The following is a 19,783-nucleotide window of genomic DNA, read 5'->3' as shown; positions in this document are numbered from 1 at the left end:
AGAAACAGTTGGAGCCCTCTGGCCTGGCAGTATGTGGTCCAAGCACAGTAGGGTTGTGATATGTCATCACCCCACACACATGCTGTGACTGTTGTGACTACAGTTCCCTGAATGATTCAATCCAAGGCAGAGGTCCATACTACTGCTAGCAAATGATGTAATTAAGTGCATGCAATGACTTCCTAAAACCACACAATTACAGGACCTACACGGCTCTGTACACTGTAGTGCAGTGAGAGTCGGGGTCGGGGTCGGGTTCGGGGGAACTGCAGTAGGGGTTGCAAAATAAAAACATATGTAGAATTATATTTGGAACCAAACGTTTTGAGGACAGATGGTACAATATACAAATGTTTTTGAGAAACATAATTTTATTGATTAAATGTATTTATTGGTTTCTTTTCATTTTGATAAGAGAAGAAAATGTGATGCTTTGAAGGTTATATGTTGATGTAAAGATCCAAATGTACCGATTTCAAAGTTGTGTCATTAGACTTGGGGTGGGGCAGGGTCCTGAGAAATTATTCCGGAAAAAAAACGAGGTCCCCAGAATTTTGGCTGAAAACATGGGGATCCCGCTGAAACAGTTTGAATAACACGGCTGTAGTGTATATCTTGAATTGTATCAAATCTGCCAGTCTAACATGGAAACTTACTGTGTAGGTTATACTGTATTTCTCCATGGGAAATTGTGTTGAATGGTGAAGCCTCATCACCTATCAAATCATTCTCATCAGTTCAATCCAACTTTAGAGTCAGGGGAGCGTTTAGGGTTTTCTAAGGTTATGACCTATTCTCCTTCTGTGTGAATCCCATTTCTTTCTTTATCAGACTGTCACCTCTGGTGTTTTTCCCAAGCGTTGTCCCTGTAAGGCTAATTCAATGACAGAGAATGCTGTTGTAAGATCAAGCCTGGATGTTTATCCAAATATTGGCAAAGGCTTCTCCAATATGATCCCCTATCAATTATTTGGGATAATTTAGCAACACATACGGTAATGTATATATACACTGAGTATACCAAACATTAGGAACACCTTCCTAACATTGAGTTGCACCCCCCTTTTGACCTCAGAATAGACTCAATTCGTCGGGGCATGGACTCTACAAGGTGCCGAAAGCGTTCCACAGGGATGCTGGCCCACGTTGACTCCAATGCTTCCCACGGTTGTGTCATGTTGTCTGGAAGTCCTTTCGGTGGTGGACCTTTCTTTATACACACGAGAAACTGTTGAGCATGAAAAACCCAGCAGTGTTGCAGTTCTTGACACAAACCAGTGCACCTACTACCATATCCTGTTCAAACGTACTTACATCTTGCCCATTCACCCTCTGAATGGTACACATACACCATCCATGTCTCAGTTTTTCTTTAACCTGTCTCCTCCCCAACATCTACACTGATTGAAGGGGATTTAACAAGTGACGTCAAATAGGGATCCTATCTTTCACCTGGATTCACCTGGTCAGTCTATGTGATGGAAAGAGCAGCTGTTCTTAATGTGTTGTGCACTGTGGTGGTGGCAGTTTTCAACATCCCCTTGGCTTGGAGACCAACTGTAAGATCCTCTCTGACCCATTGTCTTTCTGGTGCCTCAAGAATCTGCTTCTCAAGGACATTGCATCGCACCACTTGGGGTGGGATTATTTTGCAGCCCACTCATTGCTTTTAGTGTAAATCTGTCATCTTTCCGTTGGTTTCTTAATGTTTTATTCCGTTTATGTTTTGTTATCTTTCCTTAGTTCGTGGAGTAGCCCTCAGACACAGACAGACCAGCTCAGACCTAATGTAATGGCTGCCACTACTCTCTAGGCTAAACATTGTTGTTTTCTCACTATTGCAGGTCACTATTCACCCTGGAAGACCCCTAAACAGGTAAAATGCATTGTCTTCCGAGCCTCAGCTCTCCCATTAATTCTAATTGACTCATTTAGTTAACAAAATGGCTGCACTGTGCATATATGTTGGAGCTGCTCTGATTGACTTTACTACATAACCTTAAATCTATATCTTCTGAACTAGCTGAGAATGACTACTCTATTCTATTCCCTTCCCTTATACTAACTGTAGTGCTGTTGTCGTGTCACGGCTGCTGCTGTATCCTGGCCTTGAGTTGGACCCTTCCTCTTGCCGTCACATGCAGAGGAAAGGGTTAAGTGGCCCACTCATAGATATAGAATTACTAGACTCGTCGTACCGTGAGCCAGATGGGCCATGATCTAAATAAATCTTGATGGTCATTCGATGTGGTGTATGTCTATGCACATGACAGTTTACGTCTATGCAAACTGCTAGACCAGATGCTCTTCTAGTAATGCTATATCTATGGTCCAGATTCTGGGTTGGCATGGTCCCCTCAACATTCCATCCTTCTCTCAGCTCCTCTGTATCCCTGATAGAGAGAGTGAGAGAACCCTTTTCTAACAGTCATACCGAGAAATGATCACTCATCCATTCTTCCCTTCTTCCTTCATCTCCAGGCTGATATTGATCTGCTACTAACTTAGCTATCTTTCCTGATCATCTTTTGTCATAACTATGTTTTCTCAGATGTCATATATGTCAGACAAACTATACAAATGTTGTATTTTTAGTTTTTGTCGAGACAGATTGTACTAACATGTTGAAAGCTGAAACTTTAAAGATGTCTGAGACCTCTTAGACAGCACTCTGTTCAAACCTAGCCTCTGTCTGTCTGTCTGTCTGTCTGTCTGTCTGTCTGTCTGTCTGTCTGTCTGTCTGTCTGTCTGTCTGTCTGTCTGTCTGTCTGTCTGTCTGTCTGTCTGTCTGTCTGTCTGTCTGTCTGTCTGTCTGTCTGTCTGTCTGTCTGTCTGTCTGTCTGTCTAAACACTCAATAAACACTTGTCATCCAGACAAGGAAGAGCTGCTACAATGTCTCTCAGATCACTCTCTGAGTCGAGCTAGACATGATGTATTGCCAAGAAACAAGGGTGTGTGTGCGCATCCCATTTCATGCTACTTCATGTTCTAGTTTGGCTCTGATATAGCTAACCAGCTACTAACCCCAGCTCATTTGGCTACAGATCATAACATTCCACACATCCATGGACTCAGAAGAAGCAGTCCCTGCTTGTCAGCAGCTCTCTCAAGTAGAGGTTGACCGATTAATCAGAATGGCCGATTAATTAGGGCCGATTTCAAGTTTTCATAACAATCGGAAATCTGTATTTTTAGACGCCAATTTTGCCAATTTTTTACATTTTTTTATTTTTTACAATTTTATTTAACGAGGCAAGTCAGTTAACTGTGGTGGGTTAACTGCCTTGTTCAGGGGCAGAACGACATATTTTTTACCTTGTCGGCTCAGGGATTTAATCTTGCAACCTTACGGTTAACTAGTTTCTAGCTAGCATTAAACTTATCTTATAAAAAACAATCAATCATAACCACTAGTTATAACTACACATGGTTGATGATATTACTAGTTTATCTAGCGTGTCCTGCGTTGCATATAATCGATGCGGTGCGCATTCGCAAAAAAAGGACTGTCGTTGCTCCAACGTGTACCTAATCATAAACATCAATGCCTTTTTTAAAATCAATACACAGAAGTATATCTTTTTAAACCTGCATTTAGCTAAATGAAAGGTTAGCAGGCAATATTAGCCAGGTGAAATTGTGTCACTTCTCTTGCGTTCATTGCACGCAGAGTCAGGGTATATGCAACAGTATGGGCCGCCTGGCTCATTGCAAACTAATTTGCCAGAATTGTACGTAATTATGACATAACATTGAAGGTTGTGCAATGTAACAGGAATATTTAGACTTAGGGATGCCATCTGTTAGATAAAATACGGAACGGTTCCGTATTTCACTGGAAGAATAAACATTTTGTTTTCGAAATGATAGTTTCTGGATTTGACCATATTAATGACCTAAGGCTCGTATTTCTGTGTGTTATTATGTTCTATAATTCCTATAATAACTACAACCTAAAACGTCTTACCTGGGAATATTGAAGACTCATGTTAAAAGGAACCACCAGCTTTCATATGTTCTCATGTTCTGAGCAAGGAACTTAAACGTTAGCTTTCTTACATGGCACATATTGCACTTTTACTTTCTTCTCCAACACTTTGTTTTTGCATTATTTCAACCAAATTGAATATGTTTCATTATTTATTTGAGGCTAAATTGATTTTATTGATGTATTATGTTAAGTTAAAATAAGTGTTCATTCAGTATTGTTGTAATTGTCATTATTACAAATACATTTTTAAAAAACGTCCGATTAATCGGTATCGGCTTTATTTGGTCATCCAATAATCGGCATTGAAAAATCATAATCGGTCCAGCTCTACTCTCAAGCCCTCTCATAGATTTTTCCTCATTGTAGCTCATTTCTGTTCTCCTCTTTGTTGAATCTCTCAGTTTCAAACAGATTGATGGTAATTCTGAATCTGAGCTCCCGGAGAAGAAGTGCCTGGGAGTCAGTCAGTCATTCAGTCAGTCAGTCAGTCGGGCGGGCGGTCCAGCCGAAGCCGCTCTTTCTCTCTCTCTCTCTCTTCCCTAGAGTGTGTTTGTTCCTCCCCACACATTGAGCTATGATGCAGAACAGGCTTCAGAGCACCAGCAGCTGCCAACACAGAGTTCAGAGTTCAGCCCAGGTTTAATTGGATATCATTAGTTCAGGACGATTCCCGTAGCCCAAATATTCCAACATGGATACAAAGTTTAAAAACAGAGACTATGGGAGTTCTGTAAATGTGACCCAAAGTTGGCACAAATACTAATGATGCAATTCTGAATTCAGTTTGGAACAAAGCCTGTTCATATATGAGTATATTCTCAAAGAGTCATGAGAGTGAAAAACAGAATATACAGAATATAGTAGTATGTAGTACTATTGGTTTGGATGCAGAATCAATTTATGGCCAGACCTGAGAGTGTTGTGTGTAGGAAACAGCAGTCTCTAGCCACACACACAGGTCATACAGTCTTAAAGAGCCTGACTTCCTGTGACTAAATGAAGGGGAAAGATTCAATTCAAAACAACTTTATTTATCCCTCTCAGGGCCAGTTAGGAAAGACTGACATACTTCATACTTCACTTAGTACATACAGCGTAATAGATGGAGGGAGAGAGAGACGGAGGAGGAGGAGGAAGTAGGGGAAGTGATAGTGCTATAGTCTGGTCCAGACTTAATAAGATCCCCTGACTGTCAGCCTGCCATTACACGGCCAGACACTCAGACATTCCGAAGATCAGTAGCAGAGATGGGTGGAACCACACAGAGTGGGAACACTTTGATTTTGCCTTGGTCCGATGGAACTAGATGCCTTGGCAGCATCTTTTTATACAGCTCCTGATATCAAACAAGTCATTTTATGGGGTGGTACTAGAGACAACTATCATTCTCACTGTGATCCTAACATACCAATGTGTCATCTTCACTATCTCATCAACACCACTCTGTTTTCTAAAGACAACTGACATTTGTACAACACAAGAAAGCAGCTCAGCTTGTCAAAATAGGTCATAGTGTGTATGACTTCAAATAAGTGTGGTGCTTATTTCAAATAGGAAGATAAATCATATTTTATGCACTTAACCATTTATCTGCATTGTTTGGTTTTACACCCGCATAAATTACCACTTCTCTCTTTTTCTCCTGGACGCACACTGAGTGGTTTGGGATTCAACACTGCGGAGAGTATTTGGGTCTAAATAAACCTGTTTTGACATTAGCACTGCTGGCTTTTCTGCATTGTATTGGAGACACCACAATAGTGTTTTCCACAATAGAGACACCACACATTATCCACCACATCTACATTCCATTATAGTTTCAGAACACACACACACACACAGGTTCATCAAAGAGATTCTCTGAGGGGGGTGAATGCTGTGTGTTTGCACTCCTCCTATCACCATGCCCCTCTAGCATCCACTACAGTCTCTATCATAGAATGTCTTGGGCCGTAGCCAATCTACACTGGGCCAGTACCCTCTGTGTGCCCACTTTGGCCATTTGCCATCTTCCGACGATGACAGTGGCACACTGACATGTTTAATATGCTCTCCGCCTGCCTCCCTCTTCCTCCCAGCAGCCCTGAACTGGTGTGCCTGTGCTCTCTCTCCCTCTGCATAATTTACACACTGCTTTTCCAGACCCGCTTTAATAAGCCTTGGCATCTTTTATTTCCTTTAAAACGTTTCTTCACCTCCCCTCTCTTCATCTTTGTTGTTGCTTTTAATTAGTCGCCGCCGGCTGGTGCTCATGTTGCTTTGCTGCATAACTACTCCCACTAATATTAGACTGCTGTAGTGAATGACAGAGGTCAATGAAGTCCATGAAGGCCTCTGTCCCCACCTGTATACTATGAATAGCTTTGCTACCTGCTCTCACCTCATTTGGTTCGTCTAAGAGGAAGTTGTTAGAGTACCAGGACAGCGCCCCCTTGCATCCCTTAGGGATGTCAGTGCGTAAGGACCGGGTGAGAACCATGGTAGGGGTGGTGGAGACTGAACCAATGCCCTGATGTCTGATGTGTTTACAGGTATTGGAGCAGTGGGACGCGGCCCAAGGCCAGGGAGGGGGTCAGGGCAGCCCCCAGACCAGTCTGTCTGCCCCCGTTGTCCCCCACAACGCCCCCTTCCTGACCCGCCACCTCCACAGGGCCTCAGTCCCAGACTCTGCCCTCCCCGAGGGCTTTGATCTGAGCAGGCCCGACCCCTATGACCTCTATGAGAAGTCCAGGGCTATCTATGAGAATAGTAGGCGTAAGTACTGGAAACACACTAGTACAACAACAACAACAACAGCCCCATAATATCTGTCTGGGGTTCCAGGGGTTAATGTTCTTTTGAACAGGTGGACCTATGAAGATGCACAAAAACACACTCATACACATACATACACACACACACACACACACACCTCATCTCCTGAATGAATCATTGTAGCCCTCGTGAACAGAGTCAGGGCTCCATAGTGCAATATAACAATGGCCTCAGCTCCACCTGTTCTGTTCCTATAGGGACATAGTCTGAGTTGTCTGGGTTCTGTTCCTATAGGGACATAGTCTGGGTTCTGTTCCTATAGAGACATAGTCTGGGTTCTGTTCCTATAGGGACATAGTCTGGGTTGTCTGGGTCCTGTTCCTATAGGGACATGGTCTGGGTTGTCTGGGTCCTGTTCCTATAGGGACATGGTCTGGGTCCTGTTCCTATAGGGACATGGTCTGGGTCCTGTTCCTATAGGGACATGGTCTGGGTCCTGTCCTATAGGGACATGGTCTGGGTTGTCTGGGTTCTGTTCCTATAGGGACATGATCTGGGTTGTCTGGGTCCTGTTCCTATAGGGACATAGTCTGGGTTGTCTGGGTTCTGTTCCTATAGGGACATAGTCTGGGTTCTGTTCCTATAGAGACATAGTCTTGGTTCTGTTCCTATAGGGACATAGTCTGGGTTGTCTGGGTCCTGTTCCTATAGGGACATGGTCTGGGTTGTCTGGGTCCTGTTCCTATAGGGACATGGTCTGGGTCCTGTCCTATAGGGACATGGTCTGGGTTGTCTGGGTTCTGTTCCTATAGGGACATGATCTGGGTTGTCTGGGTCCTGTTCCTATAGGGACATAGTCTGGGTTGTCTGGGTTCTGTTCCTATAGGGACATAGTCTGGGTTGTCTGGGTTCTGTTCCTATAGGGACATGGTCTGGGTTGTCTGGGTTCTGTTCCTATAGGGACATGGTCTGGGTTGTCTGGGTTCTGTTCCTATAGGGACATGGTCTGGGTTGTCTGGGTTCTGTTCCTATAGGGACATGGTCTGGGTTGTCTGGGTTCTGTTCCTATAGGGACATGGTCTGGGTTCTCTTCCTATAGGGACATAGTCTGGGTTCTGCAGAATGAGATGTATTATGTTGTTGTGTCTGTAGATGTATTTCTGTAAATATTATGAGTATGACAGCGGTTTAAGAGTTTCTACTTGTATCTTAGTGCTGACAGATGACTTGATGTTGATATATGTGTATTTGGTCTAGACTCCTTCGTTAGGGGCATCTCTGAGTATCTCCCGGATCTCTGCCTCCAGTCGATGTTCTGCCAGAGTGTATAGTCAAATTAGCTTTTTTGTTCAGGAACATCTCAGCCAATAACCTGTCTTCTTAGACCGCTGTATACTTTAGGAGCCAACAATTATATTTTAGCCATTAAAGATCCTGTCAGAGGTACAAGCATAGGGATTTCCTTTCAGTTCATTGAGTGTACGACCAATCTTTTAACTGGGTTGCCAAGATATGCCCTGTAGAAAGATTTGTACGACAGTATACCATTGGTTTTTGACATCAGTAGTCATATCTACTGTATGATTCTGAACATAAAGTGCACTCATCCTTTTGACCAGTGCTAGTGACAGTGCTAGTTTCTGTTAAGTCCGTGCAGCTTGATGTACCATAGAGGCTTCATGATTGACATGCGAGGCTCGAGCCGGTAGACATGATATTGCTCTGCTCCTCTCTATGGTAGAATCTCTGTGGGCCTGAGTCAATCGTAGGCTACAGTAGATGCACACTGTGAGGAGAGAGGCGAGCTGTGTGCGCGCTTACGCAACACAACCTTTATTAAAGAGGACAGGGCTGTCGGAAGAACTCCATGTCAAAGCCTTTCAGCGTCTCAGGCAATCTTTCTCTGTAGCTTTCCTTTCTCTCTCTCTCTCTCTCTCCATTCTCTCTTTCTCTCTCTCTCTCTCTCCTTTCTCTCTTTCTCTCTTTCTCTCTCTCAATTGGCTTCGCTTTATTGGCATGACGTAACAATGTAAATATTGCCAAAGCTTATTTTGGATATTTACAACATAAAATAAAAATGAGAATCAAAATTGTCAACGGGACAACAATAACCAAGGGTCAAAATAACCATATATTGAACAATAACAATAAGCATACAGTAGAGTACATGTGCAGGTTGATTGGTTTGTCAGACACTGTCCCTCAACTTATGGCAGGCAGCAATGTAGTGCGCTACCAACCCACAGCTCTCTGTGCCCTCCCCCAACAGGACGGGTAGCCTACTCTCATCAGAGAGGTCTTTGAAACCTTGAATAAATGGGAAATGATACTCTAATTGTTTTAGATTTTGGACATTTTGTCAGGAAATGCAGCTCCGTCTCAGGTTCTGCTGTTGTGCAGTGGTTGCACAGCCTTTCCTCTACAGGGAGCCAGGTTTTCCTGTGTCTACCCTTCTCAATGGCAAGGCTGTGCTCACTGGGCCTGTACTTTGTCAAGGTTTTTCTAAGGTTTTGATCAGTAACCATGGTCAAATATTTAGCCACAGTGTACTGTCGATTTAGGGCCAGATAGCACTACTCTTCTCTCTCTCTGTTTCTTTCTCTCCTTTACTCTCCTTTAGTCCCGTGTTCAGTGTTGCTTCCCTTCATGTAACAAGCTCCCAAAGTGCTGTTCGCTGCTAGGCTACACTTGCAGACTGTTGGTCAGTCAGGTTAACAGGGTTGAGGCACAAGGCAACATTTAGGAACACTTTACTTGTTTCCCTCAGTGGTGTGGGAGTTCTAGGTCATGAACATTGGTATTTTTCAATAACCTTATCTAACTAGGACTGTTCTCAATATATCCGGGAGACCAATGCAGGCTGTTAGAGAAGAAAATGCACCCATACCCCACAACCATAGACAAGTCAGTGTAGCTTCCACTGAATGTTGATAAGGTTTTCTACAGCTGGAAGATAATCATGCAGCAACAGGAAATAGGTTATAATTCATGGAAAAGAATGTAGGGGTTGATAAAACAATATATATTACAAACTTTAGAAGCCTTTTTAAGCTTGAATATACTACAAGTTTATATTTCCTGCTGTGTAGGAAAATTATCAGCAACAAAAGAGTGATCAAATTAAGATCCTACATCTGTAATTAGATGCCTTTATTTTAGTAGGGAACCAAGAGACCCCATTGCATGTGAGAGAGCTGGAGTTGGATGGAGATTTATGAATTGTGTACTTTATGTAAACTATAACACAGTCTGGAATATACCAAAATCATCCTCTGGCCAGCAAGGTCATTCTGTCCTTATCTTCTGCCAACATTTATGAGTATTTTTTCCAGCAATATTATTTAATATAAACTTAAAACACTGTATATGGGTTCCGTGGTAAGACGTCAGTCAGTCTCCTTATGTGTCATCCGCCATCTTTGTTTCCTCAATTAATTCCTCTGGTATCCCAGCGGACACTGGTCTCCGTGATTAAACCTGCTGTAAATAGAGCCCATTTCTCATCACAGTCACTTTGACCCGCTCTACTTCATTTCATAAGAAAGGGTTTTCAGGGTAATGAATATCACTATGCCACAAATCATTCTGCTTTCCAGTAAAGGCCTGATTGCAGATGAGTTTCTGCTCCCGTAACACATACTGTAAATAAAAAGATAGCTGTATTACAAGCCCTAAGCACTTCTTTTCCACAGTGTAATGGATGATGTAGGAACTCTGTGCAGACAATGTGCTGAGGCAAGTCTTTTTCTGACTTGCTCTAGTCTCAGTCTTTTTAGTAACCTGCTCTGAGTGAGACAGTTGTAAGACAGTATGTGTGTTGTATTATTGTTTATGGGTGCTCCCTCAATCTCCCTCCCCCACACAGAGCCAGGCCTGCCACGGACCATCTTCTCTGTGGACCACTCAGGTATGTACGTTGGCCCTGAAGAAGACTGTCCACAGGGAGGAATAGGGATTATTCTAAATTGTCTTTTTTTTAATGAAACCTTTAATTTAATTTGCAATGCATTAAAGGCCCAATACAGCCGTTTTATATCAATATCAAATCATTTCTGGGTAACAAATAAGTGCTGTGCTGTAATAGATTTCCATTAAAATTGGCAAAATTGGCTTTTTAGCCCAAAAAACAATCTCAAGCAAGACTTAAGCAAGAACTGTCTGGTTTGAGTGGAAAGGGGAAAACTGATAACTTGCTGTTATTGGCAGAGAGGTTTGGAACTCTCTTTGTTATTGGTCTATTAACCAATATACCACATTGATGTCCCCATGGAAAGCTGAAACTCCCGCCCATGCAAACCTGCTGATTAGGGTCCTGTGTCGATTCTTTTCAACAAGCAACTACCAGGAAATAACACAGATTTTTTTTAAATCACACTTTAACAGTGTTAGTTCCATCAGGTGTTGTACAATATTATATAAAACACAGAAATAACAGTGCCTTTAATTCCATGTGTTAACTTCCACAATATGTGATCAACAATCCTCTGGCTCCACATAAATTAGACATTAGACTGAGGGCACTCCAAGGTCAACACGTGTCACAGGTGTTGTCTGTTCCTTGACCCCAGGGGCAGAGTACCAGGAGGTGGAGGTGCACCTGAGGAGGCAGAAGTCCGGCTTCGGCTTCCGCATCCTTGGGGGAGACGAGGCGGGTCAGCCTGTGAGTCCGGACACCCGTGAGAAGGCTCGTATGAGATGGGCGTGGAACCCTGTCATTTTCTCCTCTCTAACCCACTACATGCATATCTAACCCTGAACTGACTGACTGAGAGACTGGTGGTGCTGCTGTGGATGGTTACTGGTTAATTGTCTGTAGAGTAACACTCAGCGCAAACATGGAGCCATGTATCTATTCATAAGCACCACTGACATAGCAACCACTTATACATGTCATTTCACATACAGTTACTCACTGCATGTTTCTTGTCCACTTGACCATGGCTACATATCGCTTCAATGTAGTCCTTTTCTTAATCCAGCCCTCTGATCGGTCAACCAACTTTTTAACCCCTAACCCTAGCTCTCCATGCGTTCTGATTGGTCTCGTTCCCATAAACAGATCCTGATTGGGGCCATCATAGAGAAGAGCCCTGCGGACAGAGATGGGCGCCTGCGGCCAGGCGATGAGCTCATCTTCGTGGACGGGATCCCGGTGGCGGGGAAGCCCCACCGCTACGTCATCGACCTGATGCACGGCGCCGCCCGCAATGGACAGGTCAACCTCACCATCAGGAGGAGGCTACATGGCCCAGGTGAGAATATGGGAGGGGACAGATCTAGGATCAGTTTACTGAAAACTAATCCTAATCATTAGGGAGGAAAACGGAACTCTGACCTTAGATCATCCTCCAAGGTCAAATTCATTCTACTCCAAGAAGGCCTGATAGTCTTCCTTTCTCTGGCCTTATGTGGAGTCCGGCTGTTGTATTGTACCTTGAATTGTAGAGCTACAAGAGCCTGCTGTGTGATGAGTGTAGCAGCCCTCTACACACACCTTCCCCCCTCAGATCTCCCCATTCCCTTATGTCAGCTTACACTCCGGCTGCCTTTGGTGCCTGGGGAGGAGAGCACAGCCACCCTGGTGAGATCCCATCTCCCCTCCTCTGTCTCCCTCTTCTCATTCCGTGTCCAGTCATGAAAGGATGTCTGTCTCATCCGTGTCGTCCGTGGTCTTGCCTTTCATCCCTCGAACGTTTGATTCAAACGAACACTTTTGGAGGTGTCAAGACTCTTGTCTCTCCCAGAGGTCTCACTGTCTTCAGTTCAACCTTGATCATTGAAGGAGATGTAATGAATTCTAACATGACATCTTGGTTTTGAGGGAGTCTTAGTTCTTAGCGATTGTATCTACAGATATCTTCAATGGAGGTTTTCTTTTGGATTAAAAAGATCTTTGGATGCTACAATACAGCTGATGAGGTGTTAGAGAAACCATGACCTTTCTCTGATCTGATAGCCAGTCCAGACAGGGCCTGTCTTTGTCCATTGATGAGTGCTGTGCTGCTATGCTGGGCTGCAGTGTGGTGTGGTGGAGAGCAGAGCAGGTTAACTCAGCCCCCCACAGGAGAGCCGTGTCCAGAGAACGGCCGCAGCCCGGCTCTGTGTCCACCCAGCACAGCTCCCCACGCAGCGACTTCACCAACGTCACGTATCCTGGCAACAACGCAGGCCCACCCACTGACGCCATGGGTACAGGTAGCACCACAGATGGAGAGCCGACCTCCAGCGTGCAGCAGCCACCGAGTGATGTCATTATCCACCGCAAGGAGAGTGAAGGGTTTGGATTCGTCATCATCAGCTCGCTCAACCGGCCCGAGACCGCCGCCGCCATCAGTGAGTGCTGCTCTGTGTGTGAGTGAGTGTGTGAGTGAGTGAGTGAGTGAGTGAGTGAGTGAGTGAGTGAGTGAGTGAGTGAGTGAGTGAGTGAGTGAGTGAGTGAGTGAGTGAGTGTGAGTCATTGCTTGTCCATGGGTTGTTTACATTACAAATGTACTGCCTTATGGCAATTTCACCTTAAAAGGGAAGGCTTCGCATATTATTATGCTCTTGAGTTTTAATGCATTTTAGTCCAGCAGATACGGTCGTTCCAAGCAGAGAAAACAAAATCCATTTTGACAAACATTTCTGAGAGGAAGAGGTCTGCGAAGAGGTCACAACTATATAAAAAATGTAACACCTCTATTTTTGAACCATGTACTCCTCCTCTAACCATCTAACCCGTCTCAATTCCAAATGGTTTCCTGACTGTATCAATCCCTCAGATCTGAGGTAGCTAGGCTCCAGTACGCCGCGGCGCCTTTTAGTGCCCTGCCCACACTCGCCGTGCATACAGCCAGCTGTCTTACATAAGCTGAGAGGGGGCGGGAGAAATGTGAAAAGAGCGAGCAACATAGATAGAAAGAAGAGAGGGAGAGATGGAAAGAAAGCATCCAACCAGTAAGATTAGCCTGAACTCAGACCCATCCTCAACTAACCATATCTGTGTGTCTCTCACTCTGTGTGTATTGTCCTCCGCCTCTCCTCCCATCCCAGGCGTGCCCCATAAGATTGGGCGTATCATCGACGGCAGCCCGGCGGACCGCTGTGGCAAACTGAAGGTGGGTGACCGCATCCTGGCGGTGAACAGCCAGTCCATCATCAACATGCCCCACGCCGACATCGTTAAGCTCATCAAGGACGCCGGCCTCAGCGTCACCCTCCGGATCATACCACAGGAAGGTGAGTGAGACAGGGGACAGGGGGGGACGGACGACAACGGTCACTAGACTGGAGATAATGGGGGGACCAAGGGGTCAGCAGAGAACTGTATACTGTAGATGTGGGGGACTTTCAGGGACTGTTGTTAAAACTGTTTGTCATCTTAAATGCAGCACGTTGTCTTACTGTACAGACCGTTTTACATCCATTTTTAAAGGATGTTGTTCTATCTCTGGCTAAGGCACTATTTGCGTGGATCAGAAAGTGATATGTCTGTTTGGGAGAACTGTCTAGTGAGTCGGTTTCTGTCACCATCTTCTAATGCTTCATGTGTGTTTCTTGGTAATGCGAGCATCTACTGTAGATTGGAGCATTGTACTGACAGTTCTTTGAAGTAGATGCACCGTGTATTATGTTAATGTGGCTCTGTTTAGCATAGTCTATACTGTGGTGTGTATCTATCTGTCACTGTGTCTGACACTTCTGTCTGTCTGTGTTTCAGAGCTGAGCCCGTCAGCCCCTAGCTCACAGAAACAGAGCCCAGCAGTGACCCAGCAGCACAGTCCTCAGGCCCAGCCCAGTCCCACCGTGGGCCAGCCCAGCCCTGCTGTCACCCAGCCCAGCCCTGCAGTCACTCAGCCCAGCCCTGCAGTCACCCAGCCCAGTTCCCTGACCCACCAGAGCCCCATCACACAGACCCCAGCCCCCCACCCCAGATCTACACCCACGACAGCAGGTACGGCAACTGGATGGTCAGACACACAGACGCACACTGCTTAAAAACACACCCGCCAATCCATAGCACCCAGCCCAGTTCTAAATATTGGTCCGCCAGGATAGGGCCATAATTTACACAAGCATTTCGCTAAACCCACAATAACATCTGCTAAATATCTGTGTGACCAATAACATTTGATTTGATTTAAGACATGCAACATTTGAGTGCTCTATCATTTCCTATTTATTGAAATGGTTTAAGATAGTTGATCATGTATGTGTATGGGTTCATGTAATCTTTAGGGCTTCCTCAGTATTGTACTGTCTGCTAGTCCCAATGCTGTGGAAGTCCCAGATATCTTATACAGCACAGTAGTATCTTTTTTTTTTAATCTCTGGGGTAAAAGCACTGTTCCTAAGGGAATTACAGGTGAGAGCGAGGTATTCTCTCCCTGTCTCCAGTTTGTTGTATAACATCACTTAACTCTTACGGACTCCTGAATTATTAACCTAAATAGCTTCTTTATAGACCTACGCTGAATATTTCATCAAGCTCTTACAGGGGGCCCAAAGTGTACCCTGTCATTGTCCTTTGCCTCCTGCTCTGGAGAATTCCCAAACTCTCTGAGTACTCTTATTTATTGCCAACTCTGTAAAAGACTGAGTGTCTTTCATGTGGTTCAAAAAAATGATTTCACTTACCACCACTAGAGTCTTGTCTCAAAGGTAGTTTGATTGTAACAAACAAGGTATTTCTAAATAACTTAGAATTTGACATGAATTGGTTCAGAGAGCATTACGGGGTGGCAGTGTAGCCTAGTGGTTAGAGCATTGGACTAGTAACCGAAAGGTTGCAAGTTCAAATCCCTGAGCTGACAAGGTACAAATCTGTCGTTCTGCCCTGAACAGGCAGTTAACCCACTGTTTCCCGGCCTTCATTGAAAATAAGAATTTGTTCTTAACTGACTTGCCTAGTAAAATAAAGGTAAATATATAAAAAAATTACCATTACCCATTACATTCAAATGAAATGTTTGTAGTGATAACCCACTGGGCACACTACATCATTTCAATGTTGGTAATTAGGTCATATTTAGTTGAGAACTTGATCAATGAGATGACAACATACTGTATATTCACCCACTCAAAAAGACATCCAAAAGTTAATTCAACTGCGCATTCAACCATCGAAAAAAGCACAGATTTTTGGTTTAGTTTTCACTGAAATGCCTCACTGCGCTTTCAACCATTTAAAAGCACAGCACAGTTCTTTTATTTATACAACACACAATGAATGTGTTATCACTGTGTTTCATTTAATAGCAGAACCAAATGACCGGGATTGCAGTTGAGATGACATGTTGAATACATGGTGCTGTTCAAGGTGCTGTTCAAGGTGCTGCACAGATTATTACAGGAATAGTAAAGATCTCCAGAGACCTGCTATCTAGAACATGCATGTTTTATAAGAAGGATTTTAGAGTTTCTCAACCTCAATGTGGCCATGTTTGTACGATAGCCTTAATTTAGGCTATATTCAATTGTTTGGTTGACATATCAACATTTAATTGAGATGTATCTACTGATTGCATAGTTCCATCTGAGCCACTGGCTTAATCCCATTCTTTAACTTATATTTTTGGTTGAGTTAGAGACATGAATCCAACATATCATTGGTTAAACTTGTCAACAAGTTAATATGCTATTCATTGTTTATTGTTTTTGTGTTTGATGATTTTCAACATAACAATAAAAGTTAAAGAATAGGACTCATATTCAAATCAAACTTTAAATTCACTTTAAATAAAGTTGGATTTGATTTAGTCCTATTCTTTAACTTTGATTGTTGTGTTAATTTACATATTTCGTTGAGATGGAGACATGAATTTGTAGACAAACTGTAATTAAAGCCAGACTAAGTCAGTGGCACATATGGAACAGCGCGGCTTGGTTGGGTTGTGTATCGGAGGACGCATGACTTTCAACCTTTGTCTCTCCCGAGCCCGTACAGGAGTTGTAGCGATGAGACAAGATAGTAGCTACTAAAAATAAGAAAAATTGGATACCACGAAATTGGGGAGAAAAAGGGGTCAAATTCCACAAAAAAAAGAGAGATCTCCTTCAAACATTGATATTTGGTTGTGTTGACAACTAAACACAGTTCAATATCACTAAATATCATTTCATTTCAAATCAACCAGTGCTTGAAACCCTGAAACCCTATTGTATTGTCTATTTATAGATTAATTCTGGCTTGAATTGAAACAATGGCTGTCGATGACTTTGCAAATGCTATATAGGCCAAAATAGTCTCATTGACGTTACATGAGTGATAAAGTATGGTCACATGTCATTTTCTCTGTGAAACCTTCCCTTTGGAATGACTCAAAACAGCAGTTCACATTGATTACATTTTTCAAATCCAGTGTATTTGACAATAAATTGACAAATTACATTGTATCAACGTTGATTCAACCAGTTTATGTCCAGTGGGAAATTTTCCTTTAACTTGATTGGTTGGATAGTTACAGGTCAGAGGTGAAAGCGAGGCAGGATGTAAAACCGGACATCCGACAGCCTCCATTCACAGACTACAGACAGCCCCCGTTGGACTACAGACACCCTCCTGTAGCAGACTACCGCCAGCCACCCACCCTGGACTACAGACACCCTCCTCTGATGGACTACAGACAGCTGTCCACTGACCCCAGGCACTTCCCTATGCCTGTGCCCCACGACTACAGACAGATCCAGCCACAGATGCCACAAGTATACCAGGTTAGATACTTTACTCATCAATACACTATTGACCTGTGATGTCTGAAAATGTACATTTTGCTTTTATTATAAGCATGTAAAGCCGTCAAAAATGGGTCTCCCAGGTGGCGCAGCGGTCTAAAACACTGCATCTCAGTGCTGGAAGCGTCACTACAGACAACCTGTTTCGAATCCCGACTGTATCACAACCGTCCGTGATTGGGAATCCCATAGGGCGGTGCACAATTGGCCCAGCGTCGTCCGAGTTTGGCCGGTGTAGGCCGTCATTGTAAATTAGAATTTGTTCTTAACTGACTTGCCTAGTTAAATAAAGAATCAAATAAATACATTCAACTGAAATATATGGGCATTGACACGCAAGAAACAGTAGTTCAGGTAGAGAGGTTAACGAGGAAGATGTGGTAATTCTAGCCTGGTTAAACCAGACTGAACGCTGCACTGAGTTAAACAATGGTGAGCGCAGCATTCAGTCTGGTTTAACCAGGCTATATTAATACACATGGCCATTAGCTTTTGTGATGGTGACTGATGGCCTTCCCCTCCTCCCTGGTTCTTACCGCCTGTTGTCTGAATGTGTCCTGTTCCTTCCCCTCCTCCCTGGTTCTTACTGCCTGTTGTCTGAATGTGTCCTGTTCCTTCCCCTCCTCCCTGGTTCTTACTGCCTGTTGTCTGAATGTGTCCTGTTCCTTCCCCTCCTCCCTGGTTCTTACTGCCTGTTGTCTGAATGTGTCCTGTTCCTTCCCCTCCTCCCTGGTTCTTACTGCCTGTTGTCTGAATGTGTCCTGTTCCTTCCCCTCCTCCCTGGTTCTTACTGCCTGTTGTCTGAATGTGTCCTGTTCCTTCCCCTCCTCCCTGGATCTTACTGCCTGTTGTCTGAATGTGTCCTGTTCCTTCCCCTCCTCCCTGGTTCTTACTGCCTGTTGTCTGAATGTGTCCTGTTCCTTCCCCTCCTCCCTGGATCTTACTGCCTGTTGTCTGAATGTGTCCTGCTCCTTCCCCTCCTCCCTGGATCTTACTGCCTGTTGTCTGAATGTGTCCTGCTCCTTCCCCCCCCTCCCTGGTTCTTACCACCTGTTGTCTGAATGTGTCCTGTTCCTTCCCCTCCTCCCTGGATCTTACTGCCTGTTGTCTGAATGTGTCCTGTTCCTTCCCCTCCTCCCTGGTTCTTACTGCCTGTTGTCTGAATGTGTCCTGTTCCTTCCCCTCCTCCCTGGATCTTACTGCCTGTTGTCTGAATGTGTCCTGCTCCTTCCCCTCCTCCCTGGATCTTACTGCCTGTTGTCTGAATGTGTCCTGCTCCTTCCCCCCCCTGGTTCTTACCACCTGTTGTCTGAATGTGTCCTGTTCCTTCCCCTCCTCCCTGGTTCTTACTGCCTGTTGTCTGAATGTGTCCTACTCCTTCCCCTCCTCCCTGGTTCTTACTGCCTGTTGTCTGAATGTGTCCTACTCCTTCCCCTCCTCCCTGGTTCTTACTGCCTGTTGTCTGAATGTGTCCTGCTCCTTCCCCTCCTCCCTGGTTCTTACTGCCTGTTGTCTGAATGTGTCCTACTCCTTCCCCTCCTCCCTGGTTCTTACTGCCTGTTGTCTGAATGTGTCCTGTTCCTTCCCCTCCTCCCTGGATCTTACTGCCTGTTGTCTGAATGTGTCCTGCTCCTTCCCCTCCTCCCTGGATCTTACTGCCTGTTGTCTGAATGTGTCCTGCTCCTTCCCCTCCTCCCTGGTTCTTACTGCCTGTTGTCTGAATGTGTCCTGTTCCTTCCCCTCCTCCCTGGATCTTACTGCCTGTTGTCTGAATGTGTCCTGCTCCTTCCCCTCCTCCCTGGTTCTTACTGCCTGTTGTCTGAATGTGTCCTGTTCCTTCCCCTCCTCCCTGGATCTTACTGCCTGTTGTCTGAATGTGTCCTGTTCCTTCCCCTCCTCCCTGGTTCTTACTGCCTGTTGTCTGAATGTGTCCTGTTCCTTCCCCTCCTCCCTGGATCTTACTGCCTGTTGTCTGAATGTGTCCTGCTCCTTCCCCTCCTCCCTGGTTCTTACTGCCTGTTGTCTGAATGTGTCCTGTTCCTTCCCCTCCTCCCTGGATCTTACTGCCTGTTGTCTGAATGTGTCCTGTTCCTTCCCCTCCTCCCTGGATCTTACTGCCTGTTGTCTGAATGTGTCCTGCTCCTTCCCCTCCTCCCTGGTTCTTACTGCCTGTTGTCTGAATGTGTCCTGTTCCTTCCCCTCCTCCCTGGATCTTACTGCCTGTTGTCTGAATGTGTCCTGTTCCTTCCCCTCCTCCCTGGTTCTTACTGCCTGTTGTCTGAATGTGTCCTGTTCCTTCCCCTCCTCCCTGGATCTTACTGCCT

At 44.6% G+C, this 19,783-nt stretch overlaps 1 protein-coding gene across 1 annotated transcript in view; it reads left to right on the top strand.

Moving 5' to 3' along the window:
* The window catches only part of LOC112217060 (membrane-associated guanylate kinase, WW and PDZ domain-containing protein 2), a 310,671-nt gene that overhangs the window by 279,251 nt on the left and 11,637 nt on the right, over positions 1–19,783 (top strand). The window contains 11 exon segments of the mRNA XM_042300405.1: positions 1,845–1,876; positions 6,524–6,746; positions 10,612–10,653; positions 11,315–11,430; positions 11,806–11,998; positions 12,811–12,834; positions 12,837–13,079; positions 13,779–13,964; positions 14,446–14,637; positions 14,640–14,679; positions 17,186–17,438. Of these exon segments, the coding sequence (XP_042156339.1) occupies positions 1,845–1,876; positions 6,524–6,746; positions 10,612–10,653; positions 11,315–11,430; positions 11,806–11,998; positions 12,811–12,834; positions 12,837–13,079; positions 13,779–13,964; positions 14,446–14,637; positions 14,640–14,679; positions 17,186–17,438 (1,544 nt within the window).

The sequence above is a fragment of the Oncorhynchus tshawytscha genome, linkage group LG17 (assembly GCF_018296145.1).
Source record: "Oncorhynchus tshawytscha isolate Ot180627B linkage group LG17, Otsh_v2.0, whole genome shotgun sequence".
NCBI lineage: Eukaryota > Metazoa > Chordata > Actinopteri > Salmoniformes > Salmonidae > Oncorhynchus > Oncorhynchus tshawytscha.
The sequence above is the reverse complement of the archived record's forward strand: the minus strand, read 5'-3'. Positions and strand labels throughout refer to the sequence as shown.